The sequence below is a fragment of the Lichenostomus cassidix genome, chromosome 6, assembly GCF_008360975.1.
Source record: "Lichenostomus cassidix isolate B80296 chromosome 6, HeHo_3.0, whole genome shotgun sequence".
In the NCBI taxonomy this organism is placed as follows: domain Eukaryota; kingdom Metazoa; phylum Chordata; class Aves; order Passeriformes; family Meliphagidae; genus Lichenostomus; species Lichenostomus cassidix.
The window spans coordinates 32,246,439-32,274,432 of record NC_139487.1 but is presented as its reverse complement, the minus strand read 5'-3'; the positions used below and the strand labels follow the sequence as shown (position 1 = coordinate 32,274,432).

General features: G+C 49.8%; 1 protein-coding gene and 1 long non-coding RNA gene across 3 annotated transcripts in view; both read left to right on the top strand.

The window, feature by feature from the left end:
• Positions 1–291: 291 nt before the first annotated feature.
• On the top strand, positions 292–9,061 carry LOC146435635 (uncharacterized). Its single transcript, XR_014853041.1, has 4 exons — positions 292–472; positions 6,602–6,723; positions 7,252–7,557; positions 8,912–9,061. It is a non-coding gene; the product is annotated as an uncharacterized LOC146435635 (long non-coding RNA).
• A 36-nt stretch (positions 9,062–9,097) lies between these two features.
• The window catches only part of ADAMTS14 (ADAM metallopeptidase with thrombospondin type 1 motif 14), a 29,983-nt gene continuing 11,086 nt past the window's right edge, over positions 9,098–27,994 (top strand). Inside the window, exons 1-6 of one of the 2 annotated variants that reach the window (XM_085064373.1) lie at positions 9,098–9,287; positions 9,672–10,078; positions 16,462–16,618; positions 17,302–17,498; positions 24,549–24,632; positions 25,824–25,971. In XM_085064373.1, coding sequence (XP_084920499.1) covers positions 9,215–9,287; positions 9,672–10,078; positions 16,462–16,618; positions 17,302–17,498; positions 24,549–24,632; positions 25,824–25,971 — 1,066 coding nt within the window. In that variant the 5' untranslated portion in view covers positions 9,098–9,214. Of the gene's footprint in view, positions 9,288–9,671; positions 10,079–16,461; positions 16,619–17,301; positions 17,499–24,548; positions 24,633–25,823; positions 25,981–27,994 lie in introns of both variants that reach the window. The other variant, XM_085064372.1, reaches the window with a different exon arrangement.

Sequence of the window (27,994 nt, the reverse complement as noted above, 5' to 3'; positions counted from 1 at the left end):
ATGGTGGAGCTTAGAAGAGGTAAAATGTGGAGCTGGAGAGCACTGACAGGCAGCCAACAGCTCCCTTAATAAATGGTGCAAGTGGGTCTTGTGACAGAGGAGAGAAATTGTGTTTGTATGTTTATATATATTGCCATAGGAGCCTTGCTTATGTGCTCCAGGCTGCACCCTATCATTTTCCCAGAAAATCCAGGATCCCCTTGGCTCCTCTCCCTCCCTGCAGCCTTAAGGGGAATGAGGACAAACTGTCCTCAGGTGTGACGTTCCCCAAGCCCCTCCCTGAGAGCTCAAACCCAAACCAGGGCACCTGGACCCCCCAGTTTCCTCTTGCATTTCCCCCCTCACTGCTCAGGAAGCCTTGAGCATGGAGCAAAGGAGTGATGCTCCCTCCTGCACACCAGAATATCCTGGCTCACCATCAAAGAGGATTTTTTGGCCAATTTGGGAGCCTGGCTTCATTGTCATAAAAGCAGTGAGTGGTTTAATGACTTTTTTCCCCCTTCTTTCTGGCTGCAGCATGGGGGTAACGTGGCAATGGGGCTGTTTGTAGCTGTGCTATGGCCTAACGAGGTTATGTTTTACATGGACAATTAATTAATGGATAATTAGTGCTACTATTTGTCTTCCCTATCCCTGAGGGTTTGGGGTATGCTGATATGGCCTTTCCAGGTTTTTCTCTGCAGCAGATGTGCTGCACAAGTGTTCTTTTCTCATAGCAAAGGTCATGATTAAGGGTATAATTAAAAATTTTTGTAAAATGGGACATGATTAACCTGTGACCATTGACAGGGCTGAATGGTGTTTGCTAGTCATACAGGGACAAAACCTGTATTTTAAATCCCCATTAAAACATATTTTAGTACAAAACACTTCTTTAAAAATAGGGGAAAATAATTTGGGACAGAATAAAACCCCTGTGACTCGATCCATGGGGAGTTCAAGGTCAAAATCTGCCTTGAAAGTGGAGGTATCCCTGAATTCCTTCCCCCTGCTAGGATATGGGTACAGATGTGCTTTCTGACTGCTCAGCCTGTGCCTTTGGACAGAGCTTGTTTGGTGTGAGGAATATTTCAGTGGAGCTTTGCTCCACGTGTAGCCTTGGATCAGCTGCCTCCATCCAGAGAAAGCAAAGCTTTCTGCCAGAAACTTTCTTTCTGGAGGATAATGATACAGATAAATAAATACATAAATTGGCTGCCTGGGGGGTGAAAAGGTGGCAAGAAACTTAATCCCAGCCCCACCAGCTCTCTGTGAAACTCCCCCTGAATAAATCAGCCTGGGAGATTCCCTTTCTTCCAAGATTATAAGTTTCTTTTTGCTCCAAAAAGTGCAAAAATACAGCTGGTCTTGGCCAGGTTCTCCCTTCCTGCATCTTTGCATCAGACAGGGGCCCTGGCAAAGGGACCCTCTCTGGGCTTCACAGAGGCAAAAGGAGCAGGGCTGCTCTGACCTCAGCTAGGGATTTTATTCCTCCTCCTCTTACGGGCGAGTAGCAACCCTTGGAAGCTGAACTTCACGTGTCTTTGTGTTTTTGATCCATCCAAAAGGGAAAATGTGCCGAGGAGCCAATATTCCACTGGCACGTGGGGCTGCAAGGGGAAACCTGCCACAGCCCCAGCCAAATCACTGCAGCTATCAGGGGCTTCAGGGCTGTGTTTTTCCCTAAAAATCCCCTTTTTCCCTATTTTTCCACCCAGCTGTGGCAGGTCTGTCAACTGTACCCAAGTTCCACGGCCATCAGCTTCTCAAGGCCCAGCTCAGGAGTGTTTTCCTTTAATACTGGTGAAAATTAAGAGTGTTTTGGGGCTGGGGGTGATATAATTTCTATTTACAGCAGCGGGGAAGAGGCATGTGCTGGCTCAGAGCCACCACGAATAGCTCTGGACATGAGAGCTCTTAAAATAATATTAATAATAATAATAATTTCCATGTTTTCCTTGCTGTGATGTCTCCCTCCGGCAGAACCCCCCGACGAAACCTCTGCAAAGGGAGCACATCTGGGTTTCATTTTACAGTTGAAGAATAGTAATTAAGATACTTTTGCAGAGCCAGGGCTTGAAAAACTAAAAATAAAAGCCATGTAGGCACAATACCAGACCTCCAAGCACCAGAAACTCTCCTTTCCCCCCCTTTTCACCCTCCCAGCCCCACTGGACCCACAGGCACAGCCAAGCCCCCCATTGTTTTGGGGAGCAGAGGCAGGAATAAATCATGGGCTGAAAGGGGATGGTGCAGAGAAGGGGATTTTTGGCTAAATCCAGAGAAGCAATTGTAATGCCAACCTGTGTGTAGAGGGTGGCAGAAAGGGGAGGTTTTCCAAAGCTCCAAAAAATATGGACATCATGCAAAGCATCAGGCTTGGCTCTTCTTTTGCAGAGAAATGTGTGTAAACCACGGACCCCAGGCTTGGAATGACTTTCTCCCTTGATTTCTCACTTTTCTTCCATGAATATTGCAGGGCAAAGGAAAAAAAGCAGCTGTTTTCCAGCCCTCCACCACCTCAGGGTGCTTCTGGCCCCAAGCAAATGAAAAATTAATTTTCCCCAGCTCGAGCTAAAAGAGGAGATGGGGCTCAATGAGATTCACTCAAAAGCACTCACCGGCTGGTGGGGGTCATGCTGGAAAAATATCCATGGGCTGAGAGGATGAGCAAGGCCCTGGGGACTGGGAAATGCTCAGGAGTTCAATTTAAGAGGTGAAAAAAACCAATGGATTTGGGGTTTACACGGCAGTAAGCTTAATTTTAGCAGGAGGATGATAAAAAATTAATAAGGTGGTCAATGTGAGGAGATGCAAAGGCTTATCTGAGGGGGATGCTGGGCAAGGTTAACCTAGTTTGTATTGTGTATCAGCAGGGAAAAGAGAAGGGAAGGGCTGGGAATGCCAAGGTAGCAGGGATGGATGTCTCCCACCAGCCATGCTGTGCCAAACCCCAGAGCTGAAGGGATGCTGGTGGGATTTTGGTCCCAAGTTGTGGCTGCTCATGGGCACAGAGGCTTTCACACCCTCCTGGATCCCATGGATAGGTTGCACACATTTCTCTCAGGTGCCACAGCCATCAGGGAGCTTTAAGGCTCTGTGGTTTTGGGAAGGAGGGTTCCGTGGGTTTCTGCCCATGGCAGCAGGAGCCTCTCACCCTGGTGACAGCCTCAGTCCCACCGAGATGCTGCAGACCTGGAGTTCAACATCTGCTGCAGCTCTGCTGCATCCTGTAATGCACTTGGAAAAACAAGCATTTTTGGGGTTGTTTTCTGCTTTCCCATAGGCAGGACCCAGCCACGCCGGCAGAGCTCTCTCTGCGGCGTGGTTCCTAGAAGGAGAGCAACTTTTTCCCTCCTCCTTTCCAAGCCTCTGCCGCTGACAGTAGGGGCTGGAAGCTGTCCAAGGCTGTCGGCATAAATCTCGCTGACCTTGTTTCACCATCCCTTCACTTGCAGCTCAGCCGGGACCGGCGGCGGCTTCCACTTTCTGGCTCATTTAGCCCTTTTCCAGCTTTAGGGCTTGGGTTCCCAAGCTTGTCTGCTCATCCCTGGGTGGGCAATGGAATGGGGGGAGCTCCCAGCTCCTAGAAAACCTCCCAGTGAGGTTGCCAAGGCAAACATCTTGCAGGAATTTGGAGATGCAGCCGAGGAGAAGTGATGCTCTGAGTGTGATGCAGTTTGGTGGGATGAGGGAAAGATGCTTCCCTTTGGATTGGGCTGAATACAGGGCTCTGTTTGCTGCTCTCCAGAGTGTTCTTGCTGTCATCCTTGTGTTATTCCAACCTCCTGTGGTAACTTGATGTGATCTTTGCTGTCCAGTTGTTTTCCAGGGGTTTGGCTGCAGGGGAATGGCCTCATGTCTCAGCTTGTGGGATGCTGGGCTCTCTGAGGAAGCAGAGAGGATGGAGATATGGGATGCAGAGCAACTGGGGATGGGGAAGAGGGTAGGAAGAGGTGGTTTCCAACCCTAGCTGGATCAGCTGCTTTGCACACCCAGCTCTCTCTTTTGGGTCCTGGAAAAAGGTATTGTGAGCTTGTGTCCTCCCAGAACTGCACAGCATTGTCTGCTTCCGAGGTGCCAAATCCACACAAACCCCTTCATTTTCCAGCTCCAGTGAAGTCTCACCTCAAAACATTGTGCTGATTCCAGTGTGCTTGGGGCCTCATTCAAGAGCTTTGCCAGTAGCTGCTGTTGTCACTTGGCTGTGTGACAGCATCCAGAATCTTTGGGATGCTGGCAGGAAGAGTTTGGTGGCAGGATATAGCAGGGGTAGTATCTTCCCTGGGCCAAACTTGCAGCTCAGATTGTGCAAGGAGTGTCGGGAGGACCTGAGGGATGTGCAAGGCATGGCTCTGCTTGTGCAGTTCTGGAGGAAGAGCCCAGAAGCCTTCAAGTTGTGTCCTTAGACTTTTGTGGAGGATTAGGGCAGCTAATTAGATTTTATTCCGGGTGCACCACGAGCTTGGAAAGCACCAGCCTGACTAGGGGGAAGTCAGAGGAGATCAGAGGGCACAGCAGATATCTGTGCATAGCAAAAGGGCTGTAGGAAAGCCTGGAAAACCCAAGTAAACGACAGAAAACATCCTTGGTGTAAACAGCTGCAAGAAATATACCGATCAACCACGAGGAAAAACTTTCTAGGATAAGAGCAGCAAGACATGGCAAAAAAAGAAAAAGAAAAGAAAGAAAAAAATTTTAAAAAGAAATCTCCTGGGGGCTTGTGGAGGTTCCCTCCATCTTTGGAGGTCTTCAAGTAGGGATTAGGGAGAGATCCGCCAGGAATGCTGGTGCCTCGGGGCAGCCGGAGAGCAGATGATGTCTGTCAGCTCCTCCCTGCCTCCCAAAGCTGCGCTTGCCCTGCTGCTCCTCTGCTCGAGGAGCACATCTCCGCGGCTCTCCTTGGTTGTCTTCCAGCAGGGCTCCGAAAAATCCCCCCAGAATGAGCTGGAATCCTGGACAAGGGGTGCTTTTCGGCCAGGGAGTGCTGGAGAGAGGGAGGGGAGGATGCTCAGCGGGTTTTCCCTGCCGGTGCTCCAGCAGCGGCTGTTCCCTGCTCTAATCCCGGGGCAGCTCGGCGTGTCTGAGGGATGAGGTCATGCTCGCTCACCCACAGCCCGCCGTGACTCTGCTCCCATCGCTCCTTTTGGAGAGCAGGGGGGGATTGCAGCCTGCTGGGGCTCCAGGTCACCGCGTGGTGGGTTTGGGGTTTTTCCCTAACCGAGCTCTGCCTCGCTCTCACATGGATTTGTGGCACCTGGATGGAGATAAGAGCGAGGCAAAACCCCTGGGTGTGCCAGCCCTGCCCATTTTACCTGTGCCTGGGATGCTAATCCATCCCTCCCAGTGCTTCTGCTTCCTTCTTCCACCTGCCTTTAAATCCTCGCACTAAGCCAAACAGCTGGAAAACACTTTCCCCCCCTTCTTCTGCTTTTAATCCTTTTTTCGCAATTTTGATCACTTCTTGCCAAAAGCCAGCCGGTGATGAGGAGGTGGTTGTGCAAACTGAGTGCGGGGGTGGCTATTTCAGACCCTTTTGGATTAACAAACTCAAGATTTCGATCTCTGGGAAGAAGAAATGTGGTGACCTAGGGCTGGAAATACAGCCCTGGCTTCTTGCTCCAATAGATCCCGAGCTCCTAGCTCCCAAACTCACATTATGGGCAGAAAAGCCAGTTTAGGTAATTGGTGGAGATTGCTATAATTTTATTAGCCCTGGTGCTCTCCCCACCAGGAGGTTTTCATGGCTGAGCAAAACAACCAGTGCCCATAAAGGCACAAAAATAGACCCAATTAAGTGGGTTTGGCTTTTTTTTTTCTTGTAAGAAATACTTCCAGCCTTTTGTGATGGTTTTTCCAGCTCTCAAAATCAAAATTAATTGTCTTTAGGGGCAAATAGCTGCATCTACTGCTGGTGGAGGGCAACCATTCCATGTGAGGATTTGGGACATGTCACCTGGGCTCTGGCTCTGAGTGGTACCCAGTGGGATGGACAGGGTTTGGACACTGCATCACTCCAGGATGGTCAGAAATTGGCATTGCCAGATGAAAAGCACGCTTTGGGAATACTGGCTGGAGCCTGCTGGAGGGAAAGGAGCCTGATTTGGGGTTTTAAAAGCAGCAGCTGTTCTCAGCTTTCCTCTCTGGAAGCTGGAAAGAAAAACTGCTCCTCCCCAGGCCTAGAGGTCACAAAACAAATGGGAAAATCACCAAACTCATGTCACTGGTAAATCTCAAGGCTGCAGAGGGAAGCCTTGAATCAGAAAGAATTCCAGAGTGCATTATCCACGGAGGAAATGGGGGCATGAGATAAAATAGCACACAAGGAGGAGAAAACAGGAAAAGACACCATTTGGACTCTAAAAGGGAAAGGAAAAGGTTAAGCCTAAAGCCAAGGAGAAAGGTGGGACAGAGCAAAAGGCTGGGAAAGGCAAAGCCAAGAGACAAAGAGTGGAATAGAGGGGCCAAATAAACGGGGAGGACAAGGGGAAGTTGCCTTGCAGCTTCACTCTCCATCCTGTCCTTATGGCAGGAACTGGGAAGAAAAAGGCTGGAATGAACAAAATTTTCTGTGTATTGATAGAGATAACATAAAAACCATGTTGATCATTTAATATTTCAGGAAAGTAAGACCAACAGGTAGGGCTGGTGTCTCTGTGTGGGCGACAAAGAAGTATCTCAGCATCTGAGAGCCCGAGAGATCCCCTTGGAAGTCATCTTTTCACCATGTCCAGCATGTCATAGGTACCCAAACCTATTTAATGATTATCTTTAGAAGGTAATAAACGGGGCAAGTTGTGTGTCAGTTCACTGCCATCATCATTCAGCCAAATTTACACTGCCAAAGCCAGAGATCTGGTAATATCAGTCTAGAGGGACTGGATAAATTCACAGCTCTTGTGGGTGAAGAAATAGTTTTTGCCTCTGAAAAACAGTAATTAAATGATGTTTTGCAGAGCTCTTCCTCACAAGTAAAGTATGTCTTTTATTATGTGTTTCATCATAAATCTGTTCAGTCAAAATGAGGGCTTGTTCCTCCAGCTTCAATCCTCTAGCTGGTGTGTATCTTCTGAAATCGCCCAAAACGCTCGGAGCACAAATTCTTTTTCTATCTCTCCTGCAAAGAATCTCTTGCAGATCATTTCTCCTCTTTAATTATAGATTGCATGAAGCAACAGAAGCATGCAAATGCTTAAACTGGGAGTTAAAATCTGTTTTTCTTCCAGCTTGAAATTCTCAGCTTGAAATAAGTGTATTCATCTCTCCTTTCAGAGGCATCCTGTGGCTTTACCTCCAGGGAGTTTTGGATTGGATTTTCATCACCAAGGCCTCAGCTTCTCCTCTTTGCCCCAAAACACAACCCAGCTGGAAGGCATGGCTCTCTACCCTCCTCTGGAGTGATGCTCTGGCAGCAGAAATTCCTTCTGAATTTCTTCCTTCTGGATAACACAACCGCAGAGTGACACTTCACCAGAAATGGCTGCAGCAGGAGCATCTCCAAGGGGTTCCCCAGCCCCACCTCTGGATCCTCCTTCTGGCACCCAGCAGCCTCACCATCCTCCCACAGCTGCAGAGGAGGTAAGCAGGGCATTCCAAAGGTGGCTTCTCCCAAATGGTGATCCTTTCCTACCATTCCTGGAATTGCTATGCTGGTGGGTTCGGAACAAAGCTGAGGACCCACCAAGGAAATCCAAACCCATAATCCTAATTCCTGATGGGAAACTAGCAGGCTGGCACGTTGTTTTCCCTGCTTGTCTTTCCCATCTTGCTCTGGCCTCTGTGGCAGTTTGGACAAAATCCTCAAGACAGGAATTACCTCTTGGGAAAGGTTTTGGGCTGCTCAGTGTAACCTGAACGGCTGCTGGGCCCCAGGGGAGCACAATCCAAGCACAACCAGCACAACTGGTGTTACTGGTGCTGCAGCACAGCCCCCTGCCTGGAGGTGGCCTTGGAGTCCTAGCTAGAAGAAAAATATAGCCAGACACAGCAAATGGAAACATATATTCCTCTGTGGTGATGGATGCTCCATCCCTGCAAGTGTCCAAGGCCAGGATGGACGGAGCTTGGAGCAACCTGGGGTAGTGGAAGATGTCTCTGCCCATGGCAGGGGGTGGAAAAGGGTGATCTTGGCAGTCCCTTCCAACCCAAAGCATTCCATGGTTCTATGATGTGGGCAGCCATTTTACCATGGTGCTGGATTGAGTTTTTTAGGGGAATACTTAATTTATTGCCCCTTGTGAGGGTGGTGGTGAGGAGGAGCCTGAGGAAGCACAGCACATACTGAACTGTGCAGTCCCAGCTCAGGAGCTTTGGTGATGCCCTTTGGAAAACCCAAAGGGTATGCTAGATGGCAGCCAGAAACAAGGCCAGTGCCTCCTTCCATGTTTACCTCTAAAAACAGGAGGAGGGGGAAGGAAATAAAAAGCATAATGGAATAGGTTGGGTTGGAAGGGACCTTAAAACTCATCTCTTTTCACCACTCTGCCATGGCAGGGACACCTTCCACTATCCCAGGTTGCTCCAAGCCCTGTCCAACCTGGCCTTGGACACTTGCAGGGATGGGGCACCTTCAACTTCTCTGTTAGGGATGTTTGCACATCTGGAAAACATCCCAGATGTTTCCAAACAGGATGTTTACCTCCAGCTCGCGCGGCGGCAGCGCTCTGAGCTGGGAGACGATTTGGCTCTCCCTATGAAGCATCTCGGCGCGGGGTGCCGCTCCAGCGAGGGGCCGGGAGGTGGGATTTGGGGACAGGGGCAGAGCCGGGGGGCTCCCCGGCTCCCAGCGCGTCTCGCCTTTGTTCGGGCAGCGCTGGAGCCGGGCGGCCGCGGGGCGGGGAGCGATGGGGAGGCGGGATGGTGGGAGGGAGGAGAGGAAGGAGGGAGGGCAGCCCGAAAAGGCTTTTTTTTTTTTTTTTTTTAAATCTCCAAGAAAAGAACGATCCACAGGCAACGCGAGAACTTTTTTTTTTCCCCTCCGCGTGTTTAATAAGGAAAAGTATGTTAAAAAAAATTTTAAAAATTCAAAGAAATTTTAATTAAAACAAACCCGACCTCCCACCCCCTGGCCCAGACCCGGCCCCCGGCCCGCCCCACGCCGCCCGGGAGGCGGCAGAAGCGGCAGCGGCGGCGGCGGGAGCGCCGGCGGCCCCGGCGGCGGCGGCGGGGGGAGGCGGTCGCCGGGCGCCGCCCGCCCCGCATCCCGCATCCCGCCGCATCCCGCCGCCGGCCCCAAATGGATTATCTGCGGCTGGTGCTCTCCTGCCTCGTCCCCCTGCACGGCTGCCTGGCCGCCGGCAGCGCCCCAGGTACGGCTGCTGCCCCGCGGGAGGGGAGCGGGGCGGAGGGGATGGGATGGGATGGGGGGCTTGACAGGTGGCTGCACCCCGGAGGGTGGGAAGAAGGGAGAGGGAATCCGCCGGTGGGGGGGTTAGGTTTCAATGGGAATAGGGGGAGATGGAGGCTGGGCGAGAAATAGTTGGCGTGCTTGGCGTGCGAGGGGACGTCAGCCCGAGTTCCTTCTGCTACGTTGGACGCACTCGCTTAAAACTACAAAGCGGAGCTGGGTCGGGACGGAAAAGCAGCTGTTGGGTTTATGGAGCTCCGGCGGTGCTCTCCAAAGGCTCCGTGGGTCGGAGCCACCGCGGGATGCTCCGTGCCCACGGCCCTTTCCCGCGGTGCTGTCTCCGCAGAGCTCCTGCTGTCCGGCAAACTCAGCGAGTATGGTGTGATCGTCCCGTTCAGCACCGACTGCCGGGGTCGCTTCCTGTCGCACGTGGTGTCCGGCGAGGCGGCGGCGGGGCTCGGCCACCCCGGCTGTCCCCCGGAGCCGGACCCGTCCCGCCGCCGCGTCCCCCGCAGCCCCCCAGAGGAGTCGCCGCAGCGCCGCTTGCTCTACTTCAACGTCACGGTTTTTGGGAAGGAGCTGCACCTCCGGCTGAGGCCAAACCGCCGCCTGGTGCCACCGGGAGCCGTGGCTGAGTGGCAGGAGGATTTTGAGGTGCTTTTCCGGGAGCCCCTCCAGCAGCGGTGCCTTTTCACCGGTGACATCTCCGGCATGCCTGGAGCTGCCGTGGCCATCAGCAACTGCGACGGACTGGTAAGCTGGAGGCTGGCGGGGTGGTTTGTGTGTGGTGCCTGTGTTTTAGTGTGGTTTCCTCTTAGGAGGTGAATCGTGGTGTCTTGAAACCTGATTTTTTGGTGATGCTTTAGGTGTCTGTGCTGTATGTTGCCCTTTAGGCTTGAATGCAGCAGGTCCCCTTTCCCCATGTGGCACAGGGTGTTACTCACCTCCCCCATCGAGGTGGTTTAGGCACCAACATCTGTTTAAAAGGCTCGGGAAAATTGCCAGTCCTGTGCCTGAGCTGCCTCCTGCCCAGCTGCTGTCACATCCATGGCTGTGCCCATCTCCAGGGTGGGGATCCACACTCGGGGTGATGCTGCTCCATCCTCACCTGCCCGTGTGTTACCTTGGGGCTGCTCCAGGAGCTTTTCCTCTGCGTTTCCTTCCCACCTCTTAAATGATGCTGTGAGAGCTCGAGCACCTCCTGAAATCACTGCTAGCTGCAGTCTGGCTCACACCAAGCTTCTTTTTGCAGGAGGATGTCTTTTTTTTTTGTCCACTCAAGTGCTAGAGCCTCTTGGCCTTCTGAGTGTGGTTCAGCATCAGTAACTTGCTGCCACAGTGCTTTAATTATTTTAAATGGCTCTGTTACCTCCTTATCCCTGGCATCTGCTCTGCCTGTGGGTTTCCTACCTTTGATATGCTTGGGGAAGCGCTTATTTTTTAATACCCTTGGCCCATTGCCCTTCAGATTTCCTTTGAGCCAATTTAAATCTTGTTTTAAGTGCCAGCATTTGCTGTTTTCTCCTGGTACCGCTTAATGTTACTGCAGGATTGAAAGAAATGTCTTGTTTTTGTGCCTTTTAAAATTTTTTTTTATGTATTTCTTTTTTAGTTGCTTTATTCTGGGAGTTCCTTAAGCCAATTTTGGCCACCAGCACAACCAATTTGGCATTCCTTTCTTTTTATACAGTGCCTGGTGTTACTGTATGAGCAGAAATGATAGAGCAGCACAGCTAGAAATACATATTTCGCCTGCATATAGGAATTAAATTTTTTTAGCACATAATCCACATCTTTTGAAGCATCCTTTTGGGAATGGGCTGAGGCTGTGAACTTGCAGACATTTCTTGCATGGATCGTGCTGGGGCTGGCGAATTTTGACAGGCTTGGAAGCTTTAAAGGCATTTCCTACAGAGCCAGCAAACAGTGCTGAGTTTGGAACAGAGACCTGGATTTGAGGTGTGCAGGTTTCATTGCAGATCTCATTCCCTTTGGCATCATGAGCAAAGAGATGCTGGAAGCCATCAGCAGCTGATCCATGTCGTGCTGTGGCACAGTTTTGAGGAATTTTCTTCCCCAGAGCCCAGTCTATTGTTTGTGTCAATCCCAAGCAGGCTTCAATTTCATGTTTCCAGGCATTTCTAAGTTTTAGCCCCAAGTTTTCCCATCCCAGCCCCTTGCACACCTTGTCAGGTGTGGGTTGTCATTCTTTTTGCCATTTTTGTGGCTGGGTTAGGATGCACGACAGGATACTTTTCCATGTGGATTTATGCAGCCATATCCTGCCACACATAGTATCCCAAGCCCACCCTTTGAAGCCCATGAAAAGGAAGAAGTGATTTTTTTTTTTTTCCCTAGGATAAGGATTTTTTTTTTTCTATTTCTTGCAATATATTTATTCCTCTATGGCAAACAAATCAATATCCTGGCTTCAACTAGGAATTTCCCATGATCTGGCGAAGGACATGAGGCTGGGGGGATAAGCAGGTGTTCTGCTCCCTTCCCCAGTAAAGAGGATTTTGTGATACATCCAACATCACAGTTGGTTTCTCTTTTCTGTGGGTTTTCTGGCTGCATGGCCCTCTGGCTTGAGTGAGTCTGACAGCTTCAATCTGCTCAGGATCCACCCACTTTGGGGGAGTGGGGAGATCAAGAGGATTCCCAGAAAGCAGTGAAAAGAGCTTGATTTAGGAAATGGAGCAAGAAATGGAACCAAAACCTGGTTCTAGGTGTGGATGGGGTGGGAGGATGACGTTTATGGCCTGTTGGAGAAACAGCAAAGCATCCAGGAGGGATGTACATGGCCAGGAACGTCGCTAGTGGGCTGGAGGAAATTCTTCCTTAAGCAAGGACCCTGGAATTCCTGTGGACTTTTGCTGGAAGTTGTCCACAAGCTTCGGAAGGGGAATTGTGGCTTTTGCATCCCAGTATAGTGCACGTGGGAGGCACAGGGCCACGCTTGGCCGCCAGCTCCTGGGGAGAGGAAGCGCTGCGGGATGCTGCGGATGAGGGCTGTGCACACAGAGAGATCAGCCCGTGTATAAACGGAGACCGAGATTATAAATAACAAGGGGGGAAGGAAAAAACCCCAAACAAAACCCCAACCCGGCTCTCGAAAAGGAGAGTCCACACAAAGTCTTTGCTAGATCCATATTTAGCCATGTAAGTGAGCTGATCCTTTTCGCAGATGCCAAACCCGTGGCACCTTCCACGGCTGTCCTTCGCCGTGGGCATCCATGCGTGAGAATCCCCCTTTCGTTTGTTTGCAAGGGTGTCTCGTACCAGGGTGGGAAGATGCTGTCGCCCATAACATAATTTCAAAGCTGATCTAAGCCACCAAATTCCTGACTGGTAAAGCAGCGTTAGGCAGAAATCTCCACCAGCAGACACGTCTCGCTGCAGCGGAGGTATCCCAGATTTTTCCCTGCCGGCTTTAACAAGTGGTCAACCTTGCTTCCTCCCTGCTGTGCTGGTTGCAGAGATGGGTGAAGGATTGTCATCCACAGACACCATATTTGTGTGCCTGACTTTTGCCTGGGGTGATTTGCCGCAGTCCTGCAAAATGTAGAGCCAGCGTTTTCCATCCCCGTGGCCCTGGCTTGCTTCAGATGGGTGGCAGCAGATAAGCAGAGCACAAAGCCATTAGGAACAGTAATTAATATGGAATGGAGGGAGAAACAGCCCCCCAAAATGATGCCTTGCTGAAAAAAGCGTGGCTTGGTCTTCCAGGATTTTCCTTGCTGTTCTTGAGCTGTAGGGTTAGTTTTGGGTAGAAAAAGGGTGCGGGATGTCCCTTTGGTCACTTAGATCCCACTAGCCTGAGCTGGTTTGGGTTTTATATGGGTATGAGGGCTTTTCTCCCAGGTGATAATCCCAAGTTTTGGCAGTGAGATGCAAACCAGGCCCTATTTGGGCTGAGGACCCAATTAATTAATTAGTGCTGAGCGTGTCTCCATTTCCTCACTCCACCAGGAGCTACATTTGAAGTCTGGCTCGGGTCACCTGGCACAGCCTGGCTTGTAGCCACCCCAAAAACCTCTTGCCTTGTCACAAAGAGCAGGGAAAAGGAGTCAAGGAAAGCAAAGTGCTGTGTTTGGTGGGCTGCAAAGCCTGTGCTGCAGAGAGGCACCGGAACAGTGGTGGAGCACCTCTGGACCATGCCTGATGCCCTCTAGATGGAAGGGAAGTGCTGCTATCCGTGGCGTCTGGGTTCACACTGCCTGGTTTTCTAGGACTTTTTGTCCAAATTAAGCATGAGTCTTGTAGGAAAAATACATACTATGCACGCAGCTGGGTTTCCCTCTCCTGTTAGCTTCCCTGGCCGAGTGCAGCAGCTTTATTAATTTTTCCACATCTCAGTTCTGTTGAAGTGTCAGAATTTCCTGAAGTCCTGTGGGAGTTGGAGCTTTTTACCCAGTGGTGGAGGAGGTGTTTCTTACCCAGGGTCCTGGGGGGCCCTCCTTAGTGAAGCTGGAGTTCATCTGTCCCTTAGCCTGGGGAGCCACAGGAGAGCTGGGAAAGAGACTTCACCCTCTGTGAGCTGGCAGGAGTGAGTTTGGTATATGTTTTCCATCTTTGCAGTGGAATTGTCTTTAAAGGGCCATTTTCTAGTTTGAGATTACCTTTACTGAGAGCTGCAGACAGCATGTCGTGTTAGAAAGAGCAGTGATGATAGTCCCACCAATCGATTTAATTTGATTTGGTATTATTAAACCAAATTAAAATCAAGGATGGGAAGCACATGGGTAATTGATTGCTGAGGATGGGATTGAACTCCTGGAAAAAGCCCAAGAAAAGCTGAGTGGAACTTTTTTGGGGGGCATCTGATCTTTCCTGCTGCCTCTCTACTGTTACCACCCTTCCAAAATGCTGAAATACAACCTGAGCTGCTCCTCTTTAAGGGCAAGCAGGTTGGTGTGTGCCTCTTGCAATGGTGTTTTTTTGGCTATTTTATTATTTTAATTTATTTTTGTTAACACCAGGGTGACGGCTGCAGCTTCTGTTTCATTTCTTGGGCTGCTGTGATCGGATGGACACACAAATCCCCGTGTTATCTCCTTTGCCGTAGGTCATTCCCAGAGTTGGCGGCGTGTTGCATCCCGCCTTCGGGAGAAAGTCTGGGCTGCTTTATTCCTTGAGCCAGATATAATTAGTCACGAGCTGCAGAGCAGCTCAGACCCAAGTGGGCTGTGGCTTGGGACCAGGCTCTTTCACGTTTTAATCCAGCCTTGCCCCAGTGCGGCGGCACGGCTTTCCTCCGGCCGCCTGACTCAGCAAGTCCCGGCTTTTGCCCTAAACCCATAAACCGGCTTTGGGGTGCCTGGTCCTGCCTGAAACGCCCCGTGGCAGGGCTGGGAGGAGGTAGTGGTGTCCCAGCAGAGCTCCTCCTGAGGCAGGGGCTTCCTCTGCTCCTTCTCTTTTTGGATTATAAAGAGCAATGGCTTGGAACTGGAAATTAGGAGAATTTCTTCACAGACAGGGCTGTCAAGCCCTGGCACAGGCTTGTATTCCCCTTCCCTGGAGGGACTGAAAAGATGTATAATTATGGCACTTAGGGACGTGATTTAGTGGTGGCCTTGGCAGTGCTGGGTCAGTGATTGGACTAGATCTTGGAGAGCTTTTCCAACCTAAAGGATTCCATGATTCTGTGCCCTGCCCCATCATCATGGCCTTGCCCAACCATCACTGGACCTGACTTGTGGTTTGACTCCCTGGTGTGTTCTCTGCCTCATCACCACCACCCTGCCTGGTGCTCCAGACTCCTGGTTGAACCTGGCTGTGCTCTTCATCTCCTTGGCTGAGGGTGGGGGGACAGACAATCCCTGGCTGCTTTGGTTTCACCTGGATGTCTCCAGTGGGAAGGACCTGAAATATGTGTGTCAGGCAAGGAGTTGGATTCCTCAGGAAGGAGGTAAAACAAAACCAGCCAAAATCCCGCTTTGCGGCAGAGTTAAGCAGTTAATGAAACCCAAGTGGAGCAGGAAATTTGATGGAATCCAACAGAGCCTGGTTGGCTGATGCCTGATGAATCCAACGGGTCATGAACGTGAAGGAGACCCAAAGAGCCCCAGCCTATGTACAAAATACATCTCTGTGTGTATGTGTATATATATATATATATATATATATATATAAAATTTTATTCCATTTGATGAAAACCACTCCAACACCACAACACCCTCATGAGGACTGCAGTAGGTACATGCTGCTGAAGGCTTTGCTCCCAGAACAGATCCATGTGTTCTATGGGTGCTTTCCAAGCAGCTCTTCCACAGCGGGCAGCGCCGGAGGAAGGAACGCACGCGTGCGCCATGGAGGGAGCTGGGAAAAATGCCGAGCTGGGAGGGCTGGCTGTGAGATGGAAGCCAAATCCCGGTGATCCTTTTCCTTGCCTGAGGTCTGAGCCAGCCGGCGCTGCGGGGTGTGAGCGCTCAGGCTGATGTAAGGGGGATTTGATGGGAGCTTGGTGTTAATTAGGAGCAGGTCGGTAGCCAGGACGACATTTCCAGCGATGTTTGCCCTGTCATTCACCTTCCCTGTGTTTGGGAGGTGGAGCTGTAATGCTTTCCAGCTTCTCCTCTGACAGGATTCCCCTGTGTTAATTCCCAAGCACTTCACGGGGCAGAGAGGATGGTTTCTTTTTCCTTTTCGTTGAAGCTCGTAGTATCAGTGAAATGGCAGATTTCCTAACTGGCACCATGGAGATGGGATGGGATGGGATGGGATGGGGAATATTCAGGAAGGCTTAGGAGTATCTTGGGAACCCCTTCAGCCTTGTATGCCTGAGTTCAGGGTCCAGCAGAACTCATGGATGAAACAGAACAGAGTTTCATAGCCATATAAAGACACAGCTTGAATTGCAGCCAGGGTTTTTTTTTGTTGGTTGGTTTTTTCCTTTGTTTTTTATTTTTTTCCCATCTACAGGAGAAATTCAGGGTTATCATAAATGAACATGGTAATGGAGCCATCCCAGTGACATGGAGTAGGATCAAGACAGGATTATTTGGGATGCTTTTCCCCTTTGTGTGTGCTCTGCATCAATCATTAATGAGTATATTGAGTATGTGTGTCCCCCTACACTTATATAAAACCACACCTTTTTTCCTCCCTTTTCCATATTTCTTTGTGGAGTCCAGGCTGGCCTGATTCGGACAGACAGCAATGAGTTTTTCATCGAGCCCCTGGAGAGGGGCCAGCAGGACACGGAGGAGCACGGGAGAGCCCATGTGGTCTATCGGCGCTCGGCCATCCGGCAGGACAGCGCTGAGCCACACCATGACCTCCATCCTGAAGGTAGGGGCTGCTGGAATCCAATCTTTCCCACCAATTGGGAATAATTATTTTGTGTGGGGAGAGGATTTTTCCTTCCGTGAGCCCTTGTACATCTCATGCCATGGCTTTAGACTGGGTTTAACTGCCTGAAGTCAAGAAGAAGGACAGGAAATGTTGGGCTGGAGGTGCTGCAGCCTTGTTTTGATCACCTCTGTGTTGTGAGAGTGGTGAGGCACTGGAAGTTGTTGCCTGGAGAAGTTGTGGCTGTTCCATCCTTGGAAGTGCCCAAGGCCAGGTTGGATAAGGCTTGGAGCAAACTGGGGTAGTGGAAGGTGTCCCTGCCCATGGTAGGGGGTTGGAACAGGATAATTTTTAAAGTCCCTTCAAACCCAAACCACTCTGTGATTCTGTGATGATTCTATGAAATGTGGCATCCATTTGACTTTTCAACAGATCACAGAATAATTCAGGTTGGAAAAAACCTTTAAGGTTCTCAAATCCAACCATTAACATGTCTTTTAGTACCAGTTTTCACAATTCGGAGCCATTTCCCCACCACAGAGCGAGCTGAACCAGCAACCCGCCAGAGCTCAATATCCTGTTAGAGTTAAATCTCTTACCTATTTTCCCTACTGAATTTCTACTCTGGTGGAGTGTCACCATGGTGTCAGGTCACCTCAAAGGCTCTTTCTTTTGCTGCCCAGTGCCCGGTGTGCAGGTGGGTGAGCTCCCAAATTCCCTGGAGCTGATGGCGGAGCGGCTGGGGGACGCGGAGCGCAAGCGGCGCCACGCCAGGAAGGATGACTACAACATCGAGGTGCTGCTGGCCGTGGATGACTCAGTCGTGCGATTCCATGGGAAGGAGCACGTCCAGAACTACGTCCTCACCCTCATGAACATCGTAAGGCTCGGCTGTGGGGGATGTGGATCCCACCCTGCCCTGGGTTTAGTGCTCTTCTGATGCCACAAATCTGTTATCCTGGGAAAAGAAATGGGTTTGGGAGGGGGAACAATGCTGCAGGAAGGGCTGTGCCTTCACACAGCTGGTTCTGGCATTTAAATAGCTGCAGGAATTGGAGGGATGGAAAGCAGAGCCCTTTGATGTTCATCTGCATCACCTGTCCCTTGCCAATGGCAGGGTCTAGAGTGTTGGTGCTGTCACTGTCTGTCACCTGAGTCCAAACACTTCTCCTGGCTGAGACCATTTCCTCCTTGTCACTGAAGTCTAAGCAAATGCTAGAAAAGAGAATGGTTGTTGCTTACTTAGTTAGAAATTACAATACTTATAATTTGTTTTGCAATGATGATGTTCATTATTTGGTCTGAATATTATTTGTTGGTAGAGGAAATATTTTTATAGCTTTTCAGAAGCTTTTTGGAAACCTGTGCACCTGGATAACCGTTCAGGACATTCTTGAAAAGGAGTTTAGAGCAATTTTACAGTTCCTGCACCTCTCCTCACTCAGAGGCGTGGGGCAGCTTGTGCTGGTTCTGTACACCCCTTTCCATTCCTTTTTGAGATGAAAACAACCATATTCCCTGAATCCTCAGAGATGTGGAAGGATCAATATTTGTTCATCCAGTCATCTTGAGGGAGGTTTTCCCCTCCAGCACCTGAATGTCTGCAAATATGGTCTGTGCTCAAGGATCTCTTTCTGTCTCCCAGCTTTGTTTTGTTTTCCATGCTTTATCCTCGCCTCTCTTTATTTATTCTTTAAGTGCTCTTTTACACAGTGATGAAAAATATTCAAAAGGCTCAACCAGCTCTGGAATAACCAAGTTACAAAGCTGCTTTTGGGTGGTTGGTTGTTGGTTTGGGTATTATTTCTGCCATATGGCTGGCAACGAAGGGGCAGTTATCAACATGGGAGGCAAGGATTTGTGGGATTAGAGGGTGATGGGGTGAAGGATGGGTAAAGTGGCTGGTCCTGAACAGGGAAGATGTTGAAGAAGCAAATGCCTTCATCACAATGTTTTATTCTCTGGCAGGTTATCCCCATGCCTGTGGTCGGATGCTCTCGGCATCACTTAAATTCACTCTCTGAACGTTTCTCCCCTTGGCTTATTAAATCCTCCTGCCAGGGGGAAGCCACAGGGTTCCCTGCTCTGCCCTCGGGCTCTTCCCACGTTACGGGGGTCGGAGATGATGTCATTTTTCCTTTCCGATCCCGGGGGGGTGGGACGGACAGTTTGAGCGCCCGGGGATTGTCAGCTCTAATCAAAAGGTCGGTTTTCAGGCGCATTTCATGGTTCCTACCCCGCGGGCAGGACTTTTCAGGGAGTGAATGCGCGGGATGCTGCGCTGGGAGAAGGGAGGACCAGCCGCCTATTCAATTAAAGACGGCGCTGCAGACTTTAATGAGGGGGGGAAAGCCCCAGGATAATACAGGCAACAAATACTTCCCCCCAAGTATTATTTCCTTCTATATATTCTCCCCCCACCCCCTTCCCCTTCTTTCTTTCTGGTTTTTAGTGCGTTTTCTCTCCAGCTTTGCCGTGACCTCCGTCCGCCTCCTCTTCCCTTGGCGCCGCCTCGTTTCCTTACCGGCTCGGATTGCCTTAAAACACCCGATTCAGCAGAAAAAAGAGAGTCCTGCTTTCTGGCCTGGGTGGCAGAGGGAGGGAGAGGGGAGGATGCCGGGGGGCTGGCGGGGAGGAGCGTGTTTGGACCACACAGCTGAACATTAATCCCATTAGTTGGAGGCAAAGGGAAGAGGGAGCAGAGGCTTGGCCAGCCCTCTAACGAGGAAAGGGCTTAACGAGCTGGGCTGGAGTACTTCAGGGAGCCAACCGGGAAAGTTTTCCTGTCTAGGAGCTTTCCTATCAAGATAGATCCCAAGGAAAGGGGGTAGCGAGCTTGGAAGTTGATGATAAACTTTCCAGGCTTTTCTGGAGGCTCCACGGAGTGCCGAGGGGGCAGTGGGACATGCATCCCTTCCCGGCGCTGCGGTAGGTAGGGTCCCAGGGCTCTTCCCAAGACACAAAACCCTTTATTAGGAGCTCCGTGTCGGCTGAAGCTTGATGATAAACGATTTGTCATGGAGTAGTTTTTGGTTTTTTTTTTTTTTGTTTTTTTTTTTAAAGAAACAAATTCCACAACCCTTATTTCATTGCCAGAAATGTGGATGCTTTTCACTGAAGGGAGCTGTGTCCATCCCGGGAAGCTGACATGAGGATGACTGCTCCTTTTGTGCACCTAAGAGCTTCCCTGCAGGCAGGCTGCCTTCCCTGCTAGCTCCCAGCCTGCATTCCCAGCCTGCCCTTCCCTTCTTGGCTCGGGTGCTGCACAGGAATTTGGGGTCAGGCTGGAGTGAGTGGGAAATGCACAACTCCCCCTTTGCCATCAGTTGCTGAGGGTGTCTCGGCTCTGAGCTGAGCATTGCTCTGTCCACCTAACCCAAACCTGTCTGCTGGGCTCTTGGGATGAACGTGTGGTGATGTGGTGGCTGTGGAAAGCCATTCCCCTCTCTTGCTCGCTGCCTGTGGCAGGGATTGCAGTGTTACAGAAGGAAAATTAGGATCCCCCAGTCACAGTGACTGCTGAGAGCAAGGGCTGGGAACCAGGAGGGGCTCCAGCACCCAGAGAGGGAAGAGGAGAGGAAATACTCAGTGCTTTGCTCTGCTTTTCAGCCTCTTGCATTCAAGGGAGTTGGGCTTCTTGATTTTCTGCCCCAGGCTTGCCACTCCTCGTCCCTGATTCCTTCGAGTCTGGGGATGGCTCCACTGGGAGGGGAGAAGCCAAGCTATGGCTGTGTTAATCCTGGCCCTGGTCTCAACTGGTTTCCTGGCGTTTTGTCGGATGTTGCCCACGATTTGGTTAAGGATGCAAAGGTACTTGGTGTTTTCCCATTGTTTTGGGTTACTAGGGAAACCCCATGAGTCAGAGCCCTCTCCAGGCTGGGACTTGCCTGGCTGCAGCTGAAATTATTGTTCCCAAGGGCAGAGCAACAAAGAGTGCTACTGAGACCCCACAGAAGAGATGGTTTGAGAACAAAAATTAAAATTTCAGCTTTAATTTTAACCTGTATATTTTTTTTTCAGGTGAGAGGTTTATCAGCCACTTTCTTGGTAACTGATAATAACAAAAATACCTCTGACCTCTCTTATGCACTTTTCCCTACCCTCTCTATAGGCTTACATGTTTGTTGCTGTTTTTTTGGGACAGCATGTTTTGTAGAGAGCTCTGATAAAATCTAGTCTTGCCCTGCAGAACAAATCTTCCCTTCCTCTGTTCCTCCCCACAGATAATGTGGGTCAGCCCTCAGAGGTGACATTATGCCTCCCTCCAGGTTATGCAAGCCCAAAAATGTGGGAAGAGGGACTTTTCCCTCCCCCCAGCCCCAGAAAAGAGGCTCAGGGTGAATCCACCGGTGTGAAAACTGAGTGAGGGAATAAAAGAAAGGAGTTTAAAGATGACTTGGCTGTTCCGAGTAAGCGATCCCGGCGTTTTGAAATGTCAGCTATTCTGCTGGTTTGGCAAATTCTTCGTGTGTCTCTCCCTTTGTTTTCCTTCCCTGAAGAACGGCGAGGTCTAGACCTCGTTGCCAGTGCGGTTTTGCTGTCGGGATCTCATGTCTGGGGCTGCAGACTCAGGGCTGGCCAGAGGTTTGCAGGGATTGAGGGAGCCAGCTTTCCCTGCTCCCAGGTTTTAATGTTCCTTTCATTGTAAAGCACTGCCACTGCCTCCTGGGTGTTGCAGGGTTGGGGGGAGTCCTATGGGGTGGTTGTTCCTGCTGGTTTGCCCTTAATTCACAGTGAGCCTTAAGGGCTGGGCTGTTTATAGGTGGAAAAAATCCTTTTTAAATGAAAGAGGAGAGCATTTCTTGCAAAGTCACAGTGTGAAGCAGGCTGGGCATGGATGAGACAGATAAGATCTTTATCCCATGGCTTCAGGGATGTGTGTCCCTTTTGCTGGAGCCCTCTGCTGATCAGGTATTTTTGGGGGAAGGGGTATCTCTGAAGACACTGACTTGTTTAATGGTGACTGCACAGGGCAGGGAGAGTTGCACCAAGCCTGCAAACTGCTCTCCAGGTGAATTTCCATTTCCAAGGTGATGCTTGGCCTCTCCAACTCCATCCCTACTTCTTCCACAGGCACTGGAGCATGTGGGGGGTGCTGGCCCTGCTGATGTTCCCCCCTGCCCCAAAACCTGGGGCCTGCAGGGTCACAGTTCTCGCAGCAGCCAGTGCCAAACCTTTTTGAGATAATTTTTTTTTTTCCCCCCTCAATCATTTATTTATATCTGGCTGTGAAGGGAAGCCCATAGCCTTGGGCAGTCTGGTTCCACATCTGCTTTCTGAATTAACCCTGAAGGTCACTGCTGAGCTGGTATCAGTTGGGTGCAGATCCTGCCTAAACCCTGGACTAAACAGGGGCTGGGGTTTAGGTTAACTCTTCATTTCAGAGGCTGGAGAGAGGGGGTATCTTGTCCCTGTGAGCTGGAGGAGAGTGGGATTTAGCACTGCTTTATAAGGAAGACTTATGGAATTAAATCCTATCTTGGAATAATACAGCAGGATCTGCTGAGCATGCTGCCAAAATATCCTGTGCAGCTGGGAAGGGAGAGGTCTGTGCTGCTCCACTTGACATTCCCAGTCACAGCAAGGTCAGCTCGTGGCTGGAAGAGAGATCCCTAAGGCAGGAACGTGGCTCATCCTGATGGATTGAAGAGTCCTCAGGAGCATGCAGGGAGCAGCACAGTGCTTGTGGATGACTATATAACCCAAAAATCATGGAATGGGTTGGAAGGGACATGAAATCTCATCCCATCTCATCCAGATCCACCCCCCTGCCATGGGCAGGGACACGTTCCACCATTCCAGGTTGCTTCAAGCCCCAGTGTCCAGCCTGGCCTTGGACATTGCCAGGGATCCAGGGGCAGCCACAGCTTCTCTGGGCACCCTGTGCCAGGGCCTGCCCACCCTCACTTCCCTCAATTCCTCCCCAAATTCCATCTAACCCTGCCCTCTGTCAGTTTGAAGCTCCAGCTCGTGACAAGTGCAGGGGGTGAAGGAAAATGCATAAAGATTTGGTGAAGTGAAGGAAATGGTTGTGTTTTCTGCCTTGTTCCCTAAACCATCCCTCAGACCCAGCTCTGAATCTCTTCAAGCATAGTTTTCATTTCTCCCTCTCTCCCCACTTTCCCACTCTTTCATATTACCAATAGTTTTGTAAGGGATCAAACTTATGTCATGGGATTTCTCTGGGATGCCAAAGCCTCCTACATCCGAAAACCCAGGGCTGAGCCTGACATCCCTGGGGAGTTGCAGCTCCTTGCTGGGCTGAATCCTTCATACTTCTGTGGGGATGTAGATCTGAGTAATGTTTGCAGCTGCAGCATGACCTTCCACCCTTCTGTGCACGTCCCCAAAAAATAGGGTTGGGGTTGGAAAAAATCCATCATATGCTCATTATTCTTACAAAAGGAGGAGGGTGAAGGAGCATCCCAACCACGGGAAGCAGGGATGAGCTGAGGGTGGGTTGACCAGTGTTATCTTTCCACACTGATTAATAAAATACCCTGCGGCTCTCGCAGTGTCTGCATACAGAGGGATGCATCAATGGGGATGGACTGGCAGTTTATTGATTGATTTTAATTTTTTTAAATCGATTTTGCTGCATTCAAGGCTCAGGATCTGCATTACTTCTCTACATAGCTTGGAGGCACCCCATGGGAGTATTGGTTGTCATAGGGAAAAGGTTAACACTGGGCTTTTGGGTTTAAAACTGGCCTGAGTGAGTATTTCAAACAGAATCCCAGGCTGGAAATTGGGGGGCTTGTAAAACACACTGGGGGAATGGCTGACTTGGATTTCTGCAGCAGTAAAAAGGTAGTTGTCATCCATGCCTTGATGTAAGATTAAAAACCCCAAAGGAATGGAGGAAAAAAATAGAAAAGGTCCATAAATCTGGCTTTATAATCTTCATCTAGTCTGGAAAGCTATGATAGAGCTGAAGCAAATTATTTCCCTCATGGGCAAAGCTGAAAAGATATATTTTAATTTAAACATGAATTCTAGTCAGTATTAAAAATGGTCCTAATTTGGTCTCTTCGACTTCTGCAGTGAACCCTCACTTGTGGAACTGTTCATTTGGGAGGCTTTTTGGGAAAAAGAGAGTCCCATTCTCAAAAATCAGTTTTTTTTTCTTCCCTAGGCTGTGTTTTCCCACGTGCTTTGCAGGATCTCACATGGGTTTGTGGTTGGCCATCCTGTCCCTTTCTCCATGGCCAGCTGTCACCACACTCGGCTCTCCGAGACCTTTCCCATCTGGATGTCCTTTTCTCTTGGTAGTGTTTAGGAGTAGAATTTGTTTATTCATCCTGGAAACGCAGAAGGAAAAGGTTATATAGCTGGTTATTTCCTTTGCAAGGTCATTTTTAATAGCTGAGGATGGTACACATCTCATTGACTCACGAGCCCTCCCTGCTCTCCTCATTGTGTTGCCTTCTCCAGGGATTTCTGAAGCGGTAGGTCAAGTTTGACTCACTGGCGTGACTGAGGAAAGCCCTGCTTTGGGGAGAGGCAAAGGATTTTATAAAAAAGCCATTTTTCCTCAGATGCTGGAGTGTGAAGTGTTTCCATCCCTCTGAGGAATGTGTATTCCAAAGGGTCAATGGCTCATTGAGAAATGCGGTGGAGAAAATGCGACCCTTGATGGGAATGGGTGACATCATTGACCATCTGAGCCATTCCTGGGGAAACTTTGGCTTATTCCAGCATGGGTTTTTAACTTTGTGTTTTTTACACATGGGAAAATGGGGGAAAAAAACCCCACTGCAGGTGGAAGGAGGGGTATGAGATCTTTGCACCTGGTCTTGGAAAGGTGTGGAATGGTGTGGGATGTGGGATGTGGGAAGGGTGTGGAATGTGGGAGAATGGAGGACAGGAGGGGCCTGAGAGCTGGGATGGCCTTAACCTCTTCCCTGCTGGATTTCCCTCCCTTCTTCAGGTGGATGAAATCTATCATGACGAGTCCCTGGGCGTTCACATCAACATCGTGCTGGTCAGGATGATCATGGTGGGATATCGCCAGGTAAGTCCAGCGCTCGGATGTGGTGAGCAGGAGATGCTCTAATATTTATTTAGCACTTAGGTAAGCCCTGGCTAGGGAAAACATGGCATTTGTTGGATCCCAAAGTGCTGAGCAGGGGTGAATTTGAACCCTCCTCAACCTGGTTTTTGGGAGCTGAAGGCCTGGGTAGCCTCATGGCCTTTGAGGTCCTCAGGGATGTGGTGGGTGGGTGTGATCTGCTGTTATCTGCTCACTTTGGGATGTGAGAAAAACCACAGAGGCTTCCTCAGAGCTCTGATGGGATAAAGGTGGCTGCCAATGCTGAGAGGAGCTGGATATTAGTGAGGAGAAGCTGAGGTCAGGATCTCCTTGACTCAGCTCCCTGGCTGTCCTGTAGCTCTTGTGTGGCTTGGGCATGGCCAGGAAAAGCATGGGAAGGTTTCCTGCAAAGTTTGCATGTGATTTCTCATGCTGTATAAATACATTTTAATATATAAAATGTATAAATTTTAAGGCTTGTTTGAGCAGAGCAGCCAGAAGAATTTCTTTAAAACAATGTGATTTTCTGTACCTTTTGGGGGGCAAGCCCCTGTCCTACAGGAAATGTTCTAGCAGGGGTGTTAATGACCCAACACAGTGATGTCTGTGTGATCCACAAATGAGACCCGTTAGGTCTTGGAAAAAAAATCCTTATTATAGAAATATGCTTGGCTGGCAGAAACCCAACACATCCTGGAGATCCAGGGATGGTTCTGAGGAGCAGGGATAAGTGTGGAGGCTGGCTCATTTTTGGAGGCTTCTATGGAACCAGCAACATCATCTCCACCTGAGAAAGCCAACAATTTGTCTGGCTTCCTCCTACTGACGTTTGTACTCTGGTCTGGAGAATGATCTGTGGAGGAGAAGGGATTTGGTGCTGTGGTGTTATGGAGGGATGGGAACTACCAGGCTGTTTGGGATGATTTATCCTTCCCAAAGCCAGCTCTGGAGGCAGCTGCCTTGTCCAGCTACATCACTTCTCAGGTTGAGGGGATGATGTAGGAAATAACGAGCAGATGTTTGAATCCAGGAGAGATCTCAGCTCACCGCTGATGCTTCCTGAGCGAGTCTCTTGCTTGTGACTCACCTGGGAAAAACCCTCTATGGCTCACAGGGGAAGGGCGACATCTCTTCCATCTCTCCCCAGCAGTGAGTTTTCCGTTCTCTCCGCAGTCGGTCAGCCTGATCGAGCGCGGCAATCCGTCGCGGAGCCTGGAGCAGGTGTGCCGCTGGGCTCACTCGCAGCAGCGCTCCGACCCGCAGCATGCCGAGTACCACGACCACGCCGTCTTCCTCACCAGGCAAGATTTTGGGCCTGCAGGTATGCAAGGTACTGTATTTGTCTCGATCAGGTATGTGCAGTTTGCTGAGGGGAAAAGCCAGCGAGGGGAGAGGATTTCTTGCAGGCACAGTCTGTTTCTTGGCCAGCCAGGTCCAGAAAAAGGTTATAAAAATCGGTATTTTTTTATTCACTTGGTGAAGAGGAAAGAGGCAGAGAATTAATACAGAGCATCAACCTGAATGGATAAAATGTCTTTATTTATTTGTTCTCCTGTTCTTTGATTTCATTTACCAGTCCTCCCCTTGGCCCAGAATGCCTTAAAAATAGAAAAATAAGATTTAAAAAAATGAAATACCACAGGAAACCCCATGGGGACAATGAATTTATTCTGTTCTCTGGAGAACCTTTAAAACCTGTTTTTGTATGGATTTATTTCTTGGACATGGGAGCATTCAATAAACCCTGGGCCAAAGAGGAAGTCTTACTGCAGGGATCTCTCACCCTCTTGGTGCAGAGGTTGTGCTGGCATGCTCTGAGAAGCTGGAGGCCTTGCTAATAAAATTTTCAGGAAAAGCTTCTGATGTTTCACGGCTCCATTAGGAAAACAGGTGCTTTGGTGTCATCACAAGAGGTGACTTCTCCCCGTTCTGAGCCTGCTGCTTCCAAATTGCCATCTCCTCCTTTCCACACTGGTCTGGATTTCTGACAGGAGGCTCCATTTGATGCCATGAATGGGGTGGTAATGTCACCCTGATCTGTAGCTCAAGTCCTCTCCTGGTATGCACAGGAGGAAGGAGAAGTTGAGAAGGAAACCTGTCCTAATTTGGGTTACCTGCCTGAAAAGGATCCCCCTCAGCAGGAGATGAACCTCAGGAGATATCCAGCTGGAAACCCTCCTGGATGTGCTCTGGCTACCAAATAGCAGACCTTGGGTTGTGCCAAGCTGGTGACCTGCCCTGGGCTCCTTGTCCAGAGCCATGCCAGTAAAATACCAGGTTTTGTTTCATTTTTCTAGACCCTTCCTGGCAAAGTGACTGTGTCCAAAGGCATTGGTGAGAGGACCTTTTTTGGCAGAAGAGGGACACTGCCTGGGCTGCCCCTTGGTGGGAAGGAGTCATGAGATCGATAGAGTAGCCCTGCTCTAGGGATGCTCATTCCAGCTCCTTCCCCTCTTCCCTACGGATCTGGCTCTCTGCTTGTCACACATCTCCAGGACTTTCTGCAGAAGTCCCTGTGGCTGCTGTGTCCTTGCCTGGCTGTGCTGCATGGCACAAAGAGCTCCTCATCCACTGGGAACTTCCTGCTGGTTGGGCTGCTGGAGTAGTAACACTGTGCTTGCTCTTGCCTCTTTTCCTCAAAACAAAGTCCTCGCAGATCCCTGACACCTCTGTTGAGCTCAGGGACGCATGGAATGAAGGATCAGAGTGTGCACCACATAATCCCTGCCCTTTGAAGAGAGAGGCAGTGGACAGATGGGTTGTAAATTGTTAATTTCTGCTGTAGAGGTCTGGACAGCACCCAAAGTGTTTCTGTGTCCCTCCACAGCGGGTGGCATGGAGGGGATTTCTGGCCTGGGCTGAAGGATGCTTGTGCTCAGAATTAAATATTTTCCACGTAGTTTTTTCTCACCATCATTCTCCTGTGGAGCACTCTTTGTACTCCTTCCAGTTCTTACTGGAGTCTTCATTACAAAAAACTGCCTTCGTGCTCATCCACCTTTACACATTCCTTTGTTCCATCTCCCATTCACAGCCTCTTTGGTTGGGAATTTATCCAGTTTTCATCCCAGACAAAATACATTTGCTCTCCCCTTGTAAAGAAAACTTCCCATATCTTTACTCTTTCTTGTGGAAAATTTCATGGGGGAAGAAAAAAGTATTTTTCAATTATTTATCCAGGGTTTGATTTACTACTGTATGGTTAAACCCAATTATGGGTGTGACTTGGTGTGGAACAACTGTCCCACCAGGATGGGGGTCTCTGTGAACCCTGTGGTTTGGCCAGGGTGAGTATAGGGATGTGCATCTCCCTCAGCTCATCAGCATCCCTCTCCTGCTGCTGC